Genomic DNA, 18,098 nt, shown 5'->3' with positions numbered 1-18,098 from the left:
TTCTGTGGGTTAAACCACAGAGCCCTAGGACTTGCCAATCTGAAGGTCGGCGGTTCGAATCCCCGCGATGGGGTGAGTTCCGTTGCTCGGTCCCTGCTCCTGCCAACCTACCAGTTCAAAAGCACATCAAAGTGCAAGTAGATAAATAGGTACCGCTCCGGCAGGAAGCTAAATGGCGTTTCCGTGCGCTGCTCTGGTTCGCCAGAAGCGGCTTAGTCATGCTGGCCACATGACCTGGAAGCTTTACGCCGGCTCCATCGGCCAATAAAGCGAGATGAGCGCCGCAACCCCAGAGTCGGCCATGACTGGACCTAATGGTCGGGGGTCCCTTTACCTTTACCTTTATGAACTCCATAAAGCTGCCCAACTATCAGTTCTGGGTACTGGTTAGAGAAATGCTCACAAGCACACATGCTATTATGAAATCACAGGGAAGTTGAGTTATTATGCTTTTTTATTTCCAGTGAAACCAAAGTATACTACTGCTGTGATCACAGAACGTCTTCACATTTGATGCAAATATGAAAGAGCTATGTACAAAGTAATCAAGTGGCACTATTTTTCAACAAAAAGAAACAACCCAAGCCTCAATTATTATATAATGTAAAACAGGTTATATGCATAACATCTGTAAGCTCCAACTGCACTGCAGTTGCATTACCTTGAACACAAGTGCCACATTAATAATGATCATTCCTTAAGACAAATTTAATATAAGCATTAGACATTAGTTAACAGCGACATGTTTTACTGAGGAAAACTAGTGCAAGCTTTTACTCCTTTTAGTCTTTTAGTCTGATAATTCTAGCTCTAAATGGTTTCTAAACCATTTAGAATGGTCATACATTCTCTTTCTAAACTAGTATACTTTAAAGTGTTTTTAATATATATTTATATTTATATATATATACTTACATATAAACCAATTTCACATTGTAATTAAACAGGAGAAATTTACAGTAAAATTTGATGGTTCAAACTCTCTTTTCAGATGTTCATTTTATTGTGTTCCTGATGTACTGTGGACTGAAGGAGTAGAATCATGATCAGGCAGGAAGGTAACTGTGGGAATAGATGGCTCTGGAAGCACAGGCGCAAGCACATGGCGGCATACAGGACACGTTCCAGACTAGATGAAACAAAAGGCCATCGATCAGTTGCAAGGCAGCTACAAGAAGGGCAGGTACGCAAGAATGCCAAAATACAACACCTCAAATAAACACAGATTTGCGTGTGTGAACCCTGAGTGAGCAAAGCAGCCAGTTTGCTAACCTAAGACCAGTCTTTGTGTACCTGCTTCTTAGGTGTCATGCCAATTTCAGAGGGATTTCTCTGGAATAAGCAAATCGTGAGACAGCCTTTGGTAGAGATAGTGAAACATCGAACATAAAATGACAAAATGTGTATTACTTGTGTTCAATATTTTAAGAAGGTTCCTATCACTAGATTTTTTGTTTAAAGTTCACTACTATGTGAAATAGGCAAAATTCATTTCAGAAAGCTAAATTCTAATTGCAGAAAGCCAATCTATATGCAACACTGCACTCACTACCCTCCCCTCCCCCTGGACTAGTGTCTTGATGAGGGCAGGTTAAGTTAACACTTGTTGCCACAGCAAACGTTGAAATCTCAGGAATTCGTTAGGGTCAAATCACAAATATAATATAGTCAAATTTTCCAATAGAAAAGGCCTAAAACATTACTAAAACAATTATCTCTAACCTGTGTTTCACTGTAATCTAACTTTTTAGTAAAGCTGTGAAATTTGCAAATATTCCAGAAACTTTGGGGGTGATAGTCTGGGATCTACTCATAGGTCTCTGAGTAATTTGCTGTAGACCAGCAAGGACTGCTGATTCCCAACTGTTTAACAATAGCAAACACAGACACACTACTTTCCCACCTTAATTAGGCTGCTGAAAGAAAGAAAGCTAACCAGGAGTGAACTTGTGTGTGGAAGGACTGTTACTTAGGTTCAGTTCAGCTACTGAAAACAAATGCCTAGGATCCAATTGAATTGATCTTTATATTCTTTCAATACTAAATTGAAGTCTGACCACCACTACCAGCAGAGCTTTTCTGCCTTTAAACACAAGAACAATTGGATCTCTAGTCAATGAAGCATTTTAAAAATAATTAACATGGCACTGAACATATTCATGTAAATAGACTGGATAAAACAATGCACTTGTAGCTATACATTTAAATCTAACTTCAAAAAAGAGAATTATTATGTCTGTTTGGCATCTTCTCAAAGTACAACTGAAAGCAAGTAGGAAGAAATCCATGTCCACCGAGTATAGTCAATGTTTCACAGAAATTGCGAGTTTTAAAGGAATTTGTTAGATTTCAATGCAAATACACACCTTTTGCAACCAAAGTGTTATGCAGGGCTTATGAAAGAAGTGATGACATGGAAGTTCTGTTACAATTTCTTCTTTGATATACTCGCTGCAGCAGATAGCACAGCACTGCTCCTGACCTACAGCTTAGGGAAACAAAGTACATATCAGCCTGCACTTTCAAAACCTAGGAGATCTCAAAGATTAAGGTGGCACAATTAGAAATATAAGCCTTCTAAGCATAAAGCTTTTGAAACTAGCCTCCAGTTCTAATTGCAGGTCAGATACTGCCATGCTAAAGCTTGCAAAAGAAAAAGAAAAATAACCACAGGCCACCATTATTTTAATCAGAATTTGACCAGAGTTGTCTCATTTATGCTTACCATTGTGATCTTCTGTTATAATAATCTGTGGCAGACAGTCTATGCTCTCCTTACTAGCTGGTGGATGGGCCTGCTCAACATCAATTGCGAGGGACTCTAAATGTGCCAGAGCGGTCTAAAAAGATGCATAAAAAGCCGTTTCTGTTATGCATAAGACAGATATAATTTATTCCTTTAAAAAAATCCATTTAAAAGGGTTGCATGAAGCTCAACAACTGTAGAAAAGGATGGGTACAAATTGACATGCTTCTACATTTCCCCTCAGAAATGCTAAATTGATATAATACGTATGAGAGATCTGGTTGTAAATATTAATCTCTGAGAATTAATTAAAGAATAAAATTTACTCCTTAATGAACATGAATCTATATTACTAAAGTGGATGAACCATCTGTCATCTTTTACTTCAGCAGAGGAGAGCGGTCCAGGCTTGATTGCCTTAGTAACAGCATGGCGCTATCATAGATTAGTCTCTCATTTCAACCAATCACAGTTGTTACCAGTTCAATTTTCAGTTACAATAGTGGTTTGCATAGTTTAATGCTGTTATGGAGCAGGTTATTAAGTCATGCTTCTAAAACATACGCTTCCCTCTTCATGCCTTGCCCTACTTTAGCTGGCAGCTACATCTTCCTTTGTCACAACTTTGCTGTGCTGTCCTTCTCCCCAAAATGGAGTGTCCATGGTGCTCAGAGGGGAAGCAGTGGTTACATGCAGTATAATCTCTTAGGAAAATGGAAACCAGATGTCGTGTACTGGTTTGCACATACAGAATGAGCTGCAGATAGGTGATCAGGTGGTTCAATTGGGCTGCAGAATTAGGAACTTGCCTGTGGTGTCACACACTTTGAAGATGCCTTTGTTCAATAATACATCAAGATATTGTCTAAAAATTGAGAAACTCACCCACACAAAGGCTATTATTATTTAAACAAGATTTTGTATGTAAACTTCATTGGGTATGTGGCCAAGATAACCAAACCCCTTTCCATAACCAGAAGAATGCAGTACATTTTTGCTCCGGGGTCTAACTGCTTAGACTACACCCGTAGTTCCAATTAAGTTCTGATTGATTATGCATGGTCATTTTGGTGAACAGATGCCAAATTTCACCTTCAACACTGCGTCACAGTGCTTAGTGAAAAGGTCCATAAATTTACATTACTTCCCCAGAAAAATACTAGAATGGCATTATTATTCATCATTTACAAAGAACTTTGCAGTTCTTCAATAAAAAATACATCATAGGAATATCTAAATCTACGTATTCTTTTAATACATATTTATTCCATTAGACTACTTGCTGTTGTTTTAACTTAATATATTTTAAAAGGGAAACTGTTAGAAAGTCTGAGAGAAAATATGTTCACTTAGGAAATGAAAACAAATATAGTACTTTGCATTTATATTGTGGATTTTGAGTGCTCAAAATGTTCCACATACATGTCTTCTGCAATCCCCACAACAGCTATGTAGGGCAGGCCAAGCTCTTCATATTGTAGATATGGGGCTGAGAGGATAGTGAGTTGCCCACAGCTTCTTAGTGAGTTAAAGGCTAACCAAACAAGCTTTTGGAGCCAACACCACTAGTATTATGTTAAGCATACAACTCTAATATTCAGATTTGTGCCAAACATGGTTTGGTTATTTGTTCTCAGGAAGAGTAACAACTGTAGCAATGGACCTACGTTGTGCTTTCAGAAACCTGTCGGCCACTTAAGGTAAGCTGTACTAAAAACTGCTTGATACAGGTTTTAAGAAGCTTTAAACACTTCTCTTGATGAAATTTTTCCTCAAAACACATTTGCAACCACATTCATTTGTGCACCTGCCTTTTTGCTTTTGGATGTTTCTACGGCTGTTATTGGGATGCGGGTGGCGCTGTGGGTAAAACCTCAGCGCCTAGGACTTGCTGATCGCATGGTCGGCGGTTCGAATCCTCGCAGCGGGGTGAGCTCCCGTCTTTCGGTCCCAGCTCCTGCCCACCTAGCAGTTCGAAAGCACCCCTAAGTGCAAGTAGATAAATAGGTACCGCTTTCTAGCGGGAAGGTAAACGGTGTTTCCGTGCGCTGCGCTGGTGCTGGCTCGCCAGAGCAGCTTCGTCACGCTGGCCACATGACCCAGAAGTGTCTCCGGACAGCGCTGGCCCCCGGCCTCTTAAACGAGATGGGCGCGCAACCCCAGAGTCGGACACAACTGGCCCGTACGGGCAGGGGTACCTTTACCTTATGGCTGTTATTGATCCTCCCCCACCCCCTTTTGCATTATTGAATGGGTATCACCGAGTTTGGTGCACGTGTTGTGAATCACAAGTGTTTCTGAAACCTAGGGCAGCTGACAATTGTGTCCTAGAAGATAACAAATAATTGAGACAAATTCTGCTGTTGTAGTAAAACTACTATTCTGCTTGTAGTTGTGCAAATATCTGATAGAACTTCATACCATTAATCCACCAGGCAATACAAATATTTCTCAGTAACATCATTCTCTGCCTACTTTTCTTACTATTAATTATTATTATTAGCAGCTGCCTCTGCTTGTAGCAGAGTTCTGAATTTTCAAAATTGAGGTTGTCAAAATATGAGAAAATTATGAACTATTCTAACTAATTTATCCTTAGAGAAGAGCCTGTCTGTTATACGGTATTTCCTCTGATTTCTTGTTTATCTTTTCTAACTCCAACTTCACTGCACAAAATTCCACTGTTTTCAAAGAAGGCGCAAAACATGTAATGAGATGTTGTGACATGCAGTCACCAACCCTTCCACCTTGACCTACAGGGCTTGTTCTCCCCCAGCCTTTCCACTAGCAAGCCAACACAGAAAGGGTATTCACAATGAGAATAATGTATTGCAAACAGTAAAAAATGCAGATCCAGTTGCTTGGAGATGCCACACTTATTAACAAATCTAGAATGATGGGAAACATAACACACAAACAAATCTAAAAGATTAAGTTTAACTACATAAGCATGATGACAAAGTTACTTCAATGATTTGGAAGATTAATCTTCTAAACATCTAAAAGAGTTAAAGAAAGGAGGCAATAATCTTTGCAGTAAGGCTGCCATCTTAAACTTAAAGGGGGAATAAAACAATTCAATGTTATACTATAATAAACATTTGCTTACTTTTCCCTTTACAATTGCTTTGCAACACAACTTCAGTATTTAGTTTAACTCAGTGGTTCCCCAACTTTTTTCCCTATGGACCACTTGAAAATTGCTGAAGTTCTTGGCAGACCACTTATATCATTTTCCTGTCCATTGTAGCAACTGTAATTCCACAGAATTCAAATCATAATACAATGAAAGGAAATGAATGAATGAATAAATGCACAATTCAAATGAATACAAATATTCAGTGTGATGGATGTGACGTCTCCCATCTTCAACCACAAATTCATATATTTGCCACAGACTATCTGAATGAAGTTTGTGATCTGCTGGTATAGGACGTGCAGCGCACACTTTCAACATAAAACACATCAGCAGGGCACCAGAACTATATTTAACTTAAATAAAAGTTCTGTTGATGAGGGTAGAATACACCCAATACCATTTCTAGATAACTTAGGAATGTAAGAAGTAGTCAAAAGTATTCAAAGCAGCTAAATAAATCTAAATAAATAAATCCACAGCCAAAACTGCCACAAAATGACAAGTACCAACCATGGTATGGCATCAACATTTTACATTCTGCCTTTTCCAGGAAATTAGACTACCTGCGACTCCAAATCTTACATGCAAAGGCTCTTGTGCACTGTAATGTTCTTGGAAAGGTCACTGAATCTTACAGGAAGGTAATGACTCACTGATTCAGAAGAAAATAGAAAATAAAAATGCTGGCGCTCTGCCATATTAAGTACATCATCTGCATAGATGGAATGGAGGGAATCAGAAATTGCAAGTACCTGTGGACACTGGTAAGTCGTTTATATGAACATGCTTGTTATTTGAAAAGATTTAGTTTAGTGATGAAGAGGAGTAAAGCATTCTTTAAAAATACGTACCCCCAAACTAAAGTAGCTAAGGAGTGAAATTTCAAAACATTTCAGTTCCTATGTAAACTAATGGCTGTTTCTGGTACAGTTATTATAGTTATAATGTTAAATTCTTGCACAGCTCCTCTCTGATAAAGAAAAACTAAGCATGTTATTTAAATGCAGCACATAGAAAAAGAATCTTTGTTTAAAGGTGTTGAAATAAATATATTGACAAAGGAATAAAACATTCAACTGAAACAGGGTAGTGTTGACTAGTATATTTTCGCCACTTGAAAACAACTTCTCCAAGCTACTTATTTCAAGAGTACAGTGGTGCCTCGCAAGACGAAATTAATTCGTTCCGCAAGTTTTTTCTTCTTGCGAGTTTTTCGTCTTGCGAAGCACGGTTTCCCATAGGAATGCATTGAAAATCAATCAATGCGTTCCTATGGAGACCGTCCGGGGACAGAGGGGAAGCGCCGCGCACCTTCCCCTCTGTCCCCGGACCTATTTAAAGCAAGGGGCGGTGGGGAGAAGATTGCTTCTCCCTGTTGCCTGCCCCGCAATCTCCGGGGACAGAGGGGAAGGCGCGCGCGCCTTCCCCTCTGTCCCCGGACCTGTTTTAAAGCAAGGGAAGGGGCAGCGGGGAGAATCGCTTCTCCCCGTTGCCGCCCCTTGCTTCAAAAGAGGTCCGGGGACAGCGGGGAAGACGCGCTGCGCTTCCCCGCTATCCCCGGAGATTGCGGGGCAAGCTTCGTTTTGCGAAGCAAGCCCATAGGAAAATGCATCTTGCGAAGTGGCTAAGAAAACGAAAAACTCCTTCGTCTAGCGAGTTTTTCGTCTTCCGAGGCGTTCGTCTTGCGGGGTACCACTATACAGTGTTTGAAAGGAATTCACCTAAATGTTGATAACACAATGCTCAAAGTCAGTTCTGAATTTTCCTCTTAGAACAAAGTTCAAGAAACTGAACTACCATATCTTCTAAAAAGAGTTGTTAGAGTCACAAACTTTCTCTTTTTATAACAGATATCAAATAAAATATTGAAAGAAATACACAGAAGTCTTGGACAAATGGCTTGCTTTTAAATAAAATAAAATGGAGAACTTATTTATTAACAAGGAATCACACAACTTATTTTTATACACAATGAAATCCTGTGAGACCAAAGCAAGACAGAACACATGCATATACTACCCACACACATACATAAGCACGCAAACTCTCTTTTTTTCTGTGTAAAAAGTTACTGACATGTACTTTGAAATGTATAATTTATTCAACTGAAGTTGGGAACACAAGTTTCATTTATGATACTGTAATAACAATTACATATTAAAATATCACTATCCTGTTTTTAAAGAATATTAAGTATATTTATTTAAAACTATTGTTGATTTCTGCGGTCCCTCAACATGTAATAAAAATTGTATGTGTGAACAAAAAAGTTTGCCATTATTCTACAAAAGAAAATATCAAAAATGTCTAAGGAAATGAGTACCAGCATGTGATACCTTAGGGCAACTGCCAGGGGCCACCACAACTGCTGCCAGGTTCTTGCTACCAATACTACCAATAAGCCTGTCCCAGGTAGCAATACCAACAAGGGACTTGTCACACTTCCCTGAGCTTACTGGTGCCCTGATCTTTAGCAAAGCTAGTGTGGTACAGTGGTATTAGAGACAAGGTTCAAATCCATAAATATTTTCTGTAATCTACGGGTGTGGCTGTCTCTCAACCCTCAACATAAGTTATGCTTCAAAAAGTTGCATAGAAACTGAAGTTCTTAACTCCAAGAAACTAGTTTTCCCCTGGCCAGTATTATATATAACTGACTGGAGTTCATCCCATTTTCCTAAATGGAAAACCTACATCTCGACAGCTTTTCCAATTATGCGTTCAGAAGTCAAAGTGCTTTCTCCCCCACTTCAGACATTAGCCAGAAAAATGTGTTTTCCGTTTATTCATGAACTCAACAGGGAAAGCACAGAACTATCTAGCATCTTGGGGCAGGAGAAGAAAAGGGGGGGGGGGAGCAGGAAAAAAAGGATGTGCAGGATAATTTCAGCAGTGACAGGCACAATGATTTATTTATTTGAATATTGAGCAGACCTGAGCCCCAAAGCTCAGGACAGGTCTATATGCAACCTTGATGCTCTTTGCTCTACCCTCTACCATTTCATTTCTCCAATAGTTGACCACATGTCCAAATTCTGAATCTACATTTTTGAAATCCTAAACCTGCATTATTCATTTAGACTACTAAACATTGCTATTTTAACAACGCAACAACATACAACTCAGGCAATTCCTAATTTAATTTTCCTGAGCAGAGAGAATCCAAAAGGCAACTGGCAAAAATGTCAATAAAGTGGCATTAATAGCAGAGCATGCAGACCCAGTTTCAGGAAATCCATGGAACATGTGGATATATTACAGATTAGTATTATATGCATTACAATTGTATGTATTATATGCTCCCTATGCTGTTCAAGGGGTTGTGACAGAATTCTCTAGTTCAAACATATCCAAAATACTTTCCCAGGCTATAATGGAAAAGATCCAAGAAACTATCAGGTTCACAATTGTTACAACAGGTGGCTGAAAAATTGTTAGCCCAAATAAATAGAATTGGGTTTAGTTTTGGGAGGAGGACTTTTCAACCTTCCTTGTTCACTAAAAAGCAGAGGTTTATTGTATTTCTCATTACGTTAAGATTCCAAGTGTTCAATGACCTCTATGATCTCTAAACTTGGATCTAAATTACTTGTGATCATATGGCCTGTTCCGGTACTTATCACAATAAAATGTAGTTATTTCAAAAACTAACTTAGGAAATAGCTGAATTTACCCATATCCAAAAGCCTGAAACTGATCTCCTACATAATATTGAACTTAAATACAGAACAAACTAGAGAAACTGTTATACTGAACAGCAGGTGCCAAAAAATTCATACCAAGGGCTATCTCTGTATACTCTGATAATACGTTGGTAATACTAAAGGATCATCCACACTATCTACACACCAAACCAAGGTCACCAACCCTTCCCCTGACCCTGACCAACAGGGGAGGCAGGGACCTTGTGACATGATGCTGACCTCCAGAGGTGCCCCAAACGCCTGCAAAGCACAATGCAACTGCATGGAAATCTTTCACCTTCCTTTCCAGCTCCTAAATCAGGGAGAGCCCTTGCCCTTCTCTATGTTCTATAGAAGAACTGCACCTCTTTCCAAAGTAGCAATAACCAACAACTTTTACCAGCTTGGCTTTAAAAACATACAAACAAACAAAAACTTGACTTAAAGCAGAAACCAAAGAGTGGTTTGGATCAGATGTCACAGTACTGCTGAACCTGGGCGAGGTGGCCAGTCCCTTAAATGGGAGACTAATGGCAGCCATGTATAAGATGCTATACAAATATAAATATTTTTTTAAAAAAACCTTGGCTGGATCTAGACACGTCAAAGAAGTGATTCAGTTAAATGCATCGTAAACTCATACAGGGAAATCGGGTAGGGAAAGACAGGACTCCACGGCACCATCTGGTGCCAAAGTGTTATATCGCATATACAACGCATATATAATGCTTTTTCTTTACCAACCTAGCTGAGTCCCTTGACTTAAACCAGGGGCAGTATATAAACACATTCCCATGCTACAAGGGTGAATGAACAAAACTGAAATATTTGAGACATCCATCCAGCAACATATACATTATAAATAGAAATATTGCCAATGTTTTAACACTGCATTTAAGACAATGCAGTACGCTCAATGCTCGTATAGCACACGTTGAACAGAAAAATCCTGTTTTAATCAGAGCAAAATCGAAGAGCAAAATAAAGCTAATGCAGATATCTTTATACTCCCTTTCCTAAAGAGAAGTCCAAATTCCTTACACCATTTGCAGCCTACCTCCTGAGGGCTGAGCCTTTTTGCCACCGCTCTATTTTGGGGATAGGGGCCTATGTTCTGCCTCCACTGTCAGAGCCACTGTGCCTAGGAGTACCAATTGCTTGGCGTCACTGTGGGGACAGTGCTACTGCACTCAGGTGCTTCTTGTGAGCTTCCTCACAGATGCGATAAATATGAAAAAGCCTAATCCACAGTGGATTTTCGCGCTACTATAAATGTTGCTGAGCTATGTTTTCCCTCAGTTTAACTAATCTTAAAATGAAAACTTAGAAAAGTATTGCATTACCTCCATAGCCTGTGCCAGTCGTTCTTCCAGGGCCATATATGTAAGGAACTGGGGATCCACATAAGAAATGGCTTGAGCAACACCCAAGCCATCACCAAATTCATCAAGCAGCCTAGGGGAAAAGCAGGATTTATGTTCTCAATTGCAATTAGATATCATATCCCCCCCCCCAAAAAAAAATTAGGCTGTTACAAGGGGCTGCATACATTTGCCTCTCATGTTCTAGAACTTCAGATAATAAGTTCTCAGTCTGAAAAACGAACCACACAAAGAAACCTGCTGCTGCCAGGAAATACAACCATTCAACAGGCTTGGCCTGGTGATCTTAGAAGATGAATGCGACACAAAATCAACCTGATTAGCAGTACTTTCAATACGGTACCTTAACAGCCGAAATTTCTTATCTTTGAGTCAAAAATTGTTGGCTCTTTTAGGGTGACTATAGTTCCTCTGGGAGGAATAAGTGAAAATGTAGTCTTCAGGGCTGAGCTTTAAGAGGTTTTTCTTGGATTTTTCTTTTAAGTTGTGCTAATGAACACTTAGGTGGGAACTAGAGCTGAGCAGTCATGCAGAAAGTAAACACAAAAATATATTTTTAAAAAATTAAAAATTTGTCCAGTAGCACCTTAGAGACCAACTAAGTTTGTTCTGGGTATAAGCTTTTTTGTTCATGCACACTTCAGAGTTGGCCTCTAAGGTGCTACTGGACAACTTTTAACCCGACTGCATCAGACCAACATGACTACCTACCTGAAACAAAAATATCTGCAGCTACAGGATTTTTACTATGGTAATCAGTTAGTGAGTGGCAGACCAAATATTCCCCCTTTTCACAATTGGCCTTGCCAGTAAGTCCTCCATGTATGCGAAGGAAACAGGTGGCATGTGAGGTCAATCCTTAGCAATGGCCCAACACGCTAACAGGCCTTCCTTTTTGACATGGACATACAGTGTATAAGCATGACTTGCCTCATTATATATCTAAATTTTATTACGGTCTCAGACCAGTTTTACATCCCATACTAAATGAGCATAAAACACAGTAGAATTAAGTTTGGATTAACCCTCCCCTCCCTTCATCATGCAACTCTCCAAACTCCCTCCCTCAACCCCACACATTTTAATTTACACAGAGGAAGGAGGGAAATCAGTGCTAGATAGCAATTGGGGAGCTAGCAGAACCTTTCTCTATGTTGAATTTGATTCAGAGACCCACCAGATGCTGAGACCCAATGTTCATAATACATTTCAGTAGTTAAGTTAACCTGTTACAGCAGAACGTTTACTATGCCATTTCTCAGTTGATTTTAATGCAGGCAACATGTGAGTGGTGAATGTCTCAAATAAGCATCAGCACGTAGTAAAGTACCTCCATTCCACGTCTAGATCTTCACTCATACTTGAATCATCTTCCAGATTGTTGTTTCCATCCAACATGAAAAAGCCAGGATGCACAAAATGGCTCACTTGGTCATTTTCCTCATCGCTGCTGCTTTCAATTTCTTCATGATACTGCAACCAAGGAATTTCGCCGTCCTCTAGGGTAGTCTGTTCCCTTTATACAAAAATGAGAAAAGCTATACAAAATGAAAGTAAAACTACATGTAAGCAAGTGTACAGAGTGCGCTCTTCATTGGTGAATGCTCATATTATGTCCAGCTGCTAGCAAACAAAACCTGGCAGCCGTTTTCCATAGAAAGCAGCACATCCTATTAAGTAACGATTCAACAGCGATAGCTAAAATACCATTATTTCTATTTTAAAAATTGAGAGGGAGCAACTATATACATATGAATAATAAAGATCTAATGTCTGCATAAACTGCTCTGGTGATGTGAGCCAAAGTCCTAGCACATTGTGCAGGGAAGATACCACCCTACTACTTTCTTTGTCAAGTCCATTCACGAATCTATAGTTGAATTTTGTATTCTCTTACTGCTATAGCACAATAATGAGTTTAACGTGCTTTTAGAATTTTTTTTAAAAAAAATACTTTTAAATGTTTTTACTCCATTTTTAATTGTTTTATTACTTTGGTGGTTGCTGTCCAGGGCTCCCATGGGAGGAAGGGCAGAATATAAATTTACTAAATGAATCATTTTTTAAAAAAAACCTTCACTGTGTTTATTGAACATTCATCCTTGCATAATTATTGAATGATACTGTTTTCCCCATTTTATAACCAGAATACAAGACAAAGGTTTTATTGTAACTGAAAATTAGTGATCTTGCTCTGGAGAGGAATACATCTGCCATCTTCACAAAATGCAAATCATGAAGGTAGGCTGTAATTGGATCATTTGGAAGGCAGATAGTCAGAGAAGTGAGTAGGACAAGTTAAAGCAGCTGGCTAATAACAAGAGCAGAGGAATTTCTTAATCAGAGCTGTAATTTCTAGCTATATTAAATTTATTTTTCATAAAGATTGATAGTAGTCAGAAAATGTCCCTTTTGGAATTGAGCCTGGATAGTTCAGCTGGTTAGAGCATGGTGCTGATAATACCAGGGTTTCAGGTTCAATTCCCGTATGGGACAGCTGCATAGTCCTGCACTGCAGGGGTTAGACTAGATGATCCTTAGGGTCCCTTCCAACTCTACAAATCTATGCTTCTATGAATTGTGGAAGTGGAAACATCCACTAAGAACATTATTATACTAAAAAGCAAATTATATAGTACAAAAGGAGCAAACCTGCACAAAGCAATGCACTTATGATTAGGACACTTAAATGGGTACAGCTTTTTTCACCTTTTCTACTGACCTACTGCACAAGGAATGAGCCTCAAACTCCTGAGAATCTGGCACCATGTGTTAGAATGAGGAGGCAGACTCAATCAGCACTACACAAGTGGCTACGCAACGCTACTACTTGTACTGAGTGACTGTGGAGGGCCTTAGTAGAACTATTACCTGCTCTTTGTAGAGTTCCTGCTCTTGATCCTTCTGTGTGAAAAGACAATGACACATTGTGGGCTTATACAACCCTGCATCTAATAGTGTCCCTTCACTGATGAAAAACTCTTTGATTTCAGCACAGGCTTCCATTAGCGAAAAGAGAGGGGAGAGCATTTTCACATATTCTTCCTTCCCTCTGCAGCAACCTGCACACACTCAAGGGACTGTAGGAGAAAGCAGGAGTTTGTGAAAATCAGTTTCCTCTCACCTTTTAACTCACAGAAGTCTCCACTGGATCAAAAAGTCTTCTGTCAGCAAAGAAATACAATTAGATATAACCCTTTGCTTCCCTATCTGTCTTAACACAAAACAAAACAACCCAAGCTGTGTGTGTGTTTCTTTTAGCTTGAAATGTGAAGCTTGAGCAATTCTCTTCTTGACGATAAAAAGGCCAAATAAAGCAGAGTTTATAAACCTACATGAGACTAATTCTGGCTAAATTAGCTGCAACTGAAACTTATCTTGCTTACTGATCAGTCTGCTGTCTTTATATAAAGGTCAACAATATCAAATGATTTACAAGACCTTCATATTTTTGTGTGTGAAAATAGGGAGAGGGAATAATTTAAAGTTAGCTGCTATTTAAAAACTGTCAGCACTATGTATTCAAGAACACACGTACCTCTTATCTAAATAACTCTGTAAGAGTCACGATTTGTTATATTATAGTCATGTGACATGAAAAAGGTCATTAGCATGCAAGTAAAACAATTTCCTTTTCAATTGCTTTATTGTGTAGGTGGACAAAATTATGGTCTTAACTATATTTTTCTTTCCATTTACAAAAAATAATAATATCTCAACCAAATGTTTTAGAATGAATCACACGATTCTTCACTACTTATTTGCAACAAGACATTCCTCCTGCTCTAGTCCAGTTCCCCAAAAGTGACTGACTTAAGCGGAAAGGTCATTAGAATCCCCGCTAATGAATTCTCAAGCTCTGTGCAACTGGTTGTACACAAGCATGACAACTGGCACAGCTCTAAGAAAACGTGACAGTTTTATCAGAGCAAGAATTCTACATGCTCTTAAATCTAACCAGAAAGGAAAGCATCGACCAAAATATTTAATATACCGTATGTTCTGTCTAGCAGAAGTGAAGAACTGGAGGGAGTGGTCTAAGCAGCTTTATTGCAGCAACAAAAGCCCACTTTGAGGTTTTCAAGTATTTTCTATAACAAATTTACACCTTTATATAACAAATTTACACCTTGGTATTGAATATGTAATGCAGCACATGCACCTGCAAAAATCACATAATCAATGACGCTTCTATTAACATAACCTTTCTGCTATGGCCAAATTGTAACCCAGCAAGGTAACAACAATGGAAAAAACCCATTTCACCATGTATAATTTTTCTTACAATTTGATATCACAGGCTTTTTGTTCGAGACTCCCTTTTGATTTCCCCAGTAAAAAAATGCAGAAACAAGTCAATGTAGGGCAAAAGCTAGTTTTAGTATGATTCATGGTTGTCCTAAAAAGATTTAAATTCCTGAACGGCCCTTTAAACTGTGCTTTCACAATGAAACTACTGAATTAGATAAATTTATCTTACATCCATCATTACTGGCTTTCTTGAGAATAAACAAGTTTAATAAGGTAAGATAACACACAGATTTTAGTGATACCATACTAAATTAGGAGCAGAATGAGGCCACACTAATGTTTTAGCTGTGGATGTATCAGTGGATATACTAATGTTATTTATTAGCACTATAACTACTCTTATTGCCTGCAGCCCTTATTGCTCTAATCTTACCAGCTCACCTTGCAGCTGGGTGATAAAAATAAATAAATATGCGAGACAAAAAGCTATGTGGCACAGCTTTATTGAGACTGTAACACTTCAGAATGCAGATAGAGGAAATGTATGTTGGAATGGTCGTCTCTGCACCAAAACAGAAACAGCTGGTTTCTCTCTTATGTGATCATTTTCTAAGTGCTCTCTTGCTTACAAAAATTCTGAGTTACTTGTTACCTTGACATTTTTGACAGTTCATAAATTATAAAGCAAGTAAAACGGAGAGAACAGCCACTTCAACAGTGATATATAAAGCTGACTGCATCCTGGAGTAGGCCCTGTACTTGTAAGTTACTGAGGCACAGAGCAAGAACAGTATCTGTAAATGCATAAAAAGGATTTAGCACACAAAGAGAACACTCTGTAACAGTGACATCATTGTGTACCATCCCATACCCTTCAACTGGTGTCCAGTAAACTCGGCGCATTCCATATAATGATTACATTAGTAACAAACTGCAGCGTTCAAGTCACCAACTATGCACTTGAATAGAACTAAACCAAAGCTGAATTTGCTGCTTGACAATCACACCCCACCAACCCCCAGGAGATATCACTTTCTGGAGTCTTCATTACCTGTAACACTTCAACTTGACAAAATCATGGAAGATTGGACTGGGCACACTTGGCATATCTACAAAAATAAACTACGCCGGAGTAAGCAGATGCTGCTTTTCATGGCAAGGGAGAGTCTTAGTGTATTGAAGCTATAGATACAGGCAATCCTTGCTTTGCACGGGAGTTATGCTCCAGATGCCCATGCACATCGGCGGGGCCTGTTTAAAGCGTTCCACCCCGACCCTGTTCTGCCCTTTTAGTGACATTTTGGTGATATTTTCAGGTCACTTCCTGATTCAGTGCTGTGTACGAACACACATCAAATGCACGTAAACTGGTTGTTGCCTGCACACTGTATGTCACATATTCAATGTGCTGAAAGGCTGTAGGCTTATTGGTTCTGCTTCTCTATCTCAATAACCTTACTGATCACAAAATAGGATATCAGTGACCCCCAAAGCTGTTGATAATGCAGAGTATAGCAGAGCTAATGAAGACTCCACAACGTGTTTTTTTTGGGGGGGGGGATCAGGGAAGAGGAGATTGAAGTCAACATCTACTTGGAAAACCTTACCTGATGTTACATACGGAAACCTATCCAAAATGGGGCTCCCAAAAGCTAATTATACACTTCCTGCTGGAATTATTTCAGCCAATGATCACATATGGAACAGTACATAATTAGTTTTCCTTTAGCAGCAACTATCACCTTTACCTATCACAGTAAAGTGTACATAATACATCAATAATTCTTACTGAGTAGTACACTTCATTCTATAAGACAACATACCCTGCTTGGAAACCAAACTCATTATGTTCCTCTTCCACACCACTGCTGTCACTCTGCAATTCAGGTTCCTGCTCCTCTTTTCCTGGGAGAGTCTCCCAGCTCTCATCGCTGGAGGACTGATCTTTCACTGTCACAGCAAAATAGGAGGGCAGAGATGTAGACCATTCACCATCACTGCATTCAGAGCTGCAATAGAAGACATTCCATTTGCATTTACAATGCTGATTGATTTTTATGTAGAAGTTAACATGCCGACTGTGATCTAACCAAGCTAAGTATATTTCTGTCCCAAAAACTATAATGACAGAAATTTAATCACAAGCTTAACTCTCCCATTGAAATCAGTGAGATTTGATCATGCTTAAAGTTTGGATGGATTGTGTGCCCATTGTATTTAGAGTGGTACCTCGGGTTACAGATGCTTCAGGTTACAGACTCCGCTAACCCAGAAATAGTACCTTGGGTTAAGAACTTTGCTTCAGGATGAGAAAAGAAATTGCGCGGCAGCAGTGGGAGGCCCCATTAGCTAAAGTGGTACCTCAGGTTAAGAACAGTTTCAGGTTAAGAAAGGACCTCCGGAATGAATTCAGTTCTTAACCCGAGGTACCACTGTACAGTTTCTCTATGCATTATATCAGTACACAATACATTGCCGAAAGCAAAATAAAAATAAAAATGGCTATCTTCCTTTTGGAGGACAAACTAAAAGCTGTCAATTCTTTTACTGATTCTGGTCAACAAAATTTTCTTTCCCAAATCCAAATGTTTTCAAGCCTCTAAATCATGGACATCTAAAGAGATCTCTGCTAATTGGAAACTGGGGGTTAGTCTTGCTATTTGGAGAAAATGGTAAATAGCTCTTTCAGAACACTTTACATACCATAGCAAAGTAATTCAAGAGCAAGCTAAACTGTAACTTTAACTGTAACTGTAACTGTATAATTGCATCATTGTACTTCATAGTTGTTTGTTGTTATTGTTATAAAAACCAATAAAATGCATATTCCAAAAAAATAAAACAAGAAACTGAAGGCATTTCTGCCCTGGCATGCTTTCAGCGTGCAATTGTAAATC

The 18,098-nt window shown here is 39.0% G+C and overlaps 1 protein-coding gene across 7 annotated transcripts in view; it reads right to left on the bottom strand.

Moving 5' to 3' along the window:
• Positions 1-436: 436 nt before the first annotated feature.
• PJA2 (praja ring finger ubiquitin ligase 2) overlaps positions 437-18,098 on the bottom strand; it is a 38,014-nt gene continuing 20,352 nt past the window's right edge. For all 7 annotated transcript variants that reach the window (XM_081213401.1, XM_081213399.1, XM_081213404.1 and 4 more), the window contains 6 exons: positions 17,025-17,210; positions 12,281-12,466; positions 10,912-11,023; positions 2,726-2,840; positions 2,367-2,488; positions 437-1,129 (listed from right to left, as the gene is read on the bottom strand). In XM_081213401.1, coding sequence (XP_081069527.1) covers positions 1,001-1,129; positions 2,367-2,488; positions 2,726-2,840; positions 10,912-11,023; positions 12,281-12,466; positions 17,025-17,210 — 850 coding nt within the window. In that variant the 3' untranslated portion in view covers positions 437-1,000. The remainder of the gene's footprint in view (positions 1,130-2,366; positions 2,489-2,725; positions 2,841-10,911; positions 11,024-12,280; positions 12,467-17,024; positions 17,211-18,098) is intronic.

The sequence above is a fragment of the Podarcis bocagei genome (genome assembly GCF_964188305.1).
Source record: "Podarcis bocagei genome assembly, chromosome: 11".
Classification (NCBI taxonomy): Eukaryota; Metazoa; Chordata; class Lepidosauria; order Squamata; family Lacertidae; genus Podarcis; species Podarcis bocagei.
Note: the sequence above shows the minus strand (reverse complement) of the source record. Positions and strands in the feature narration are given on the sequence as shown.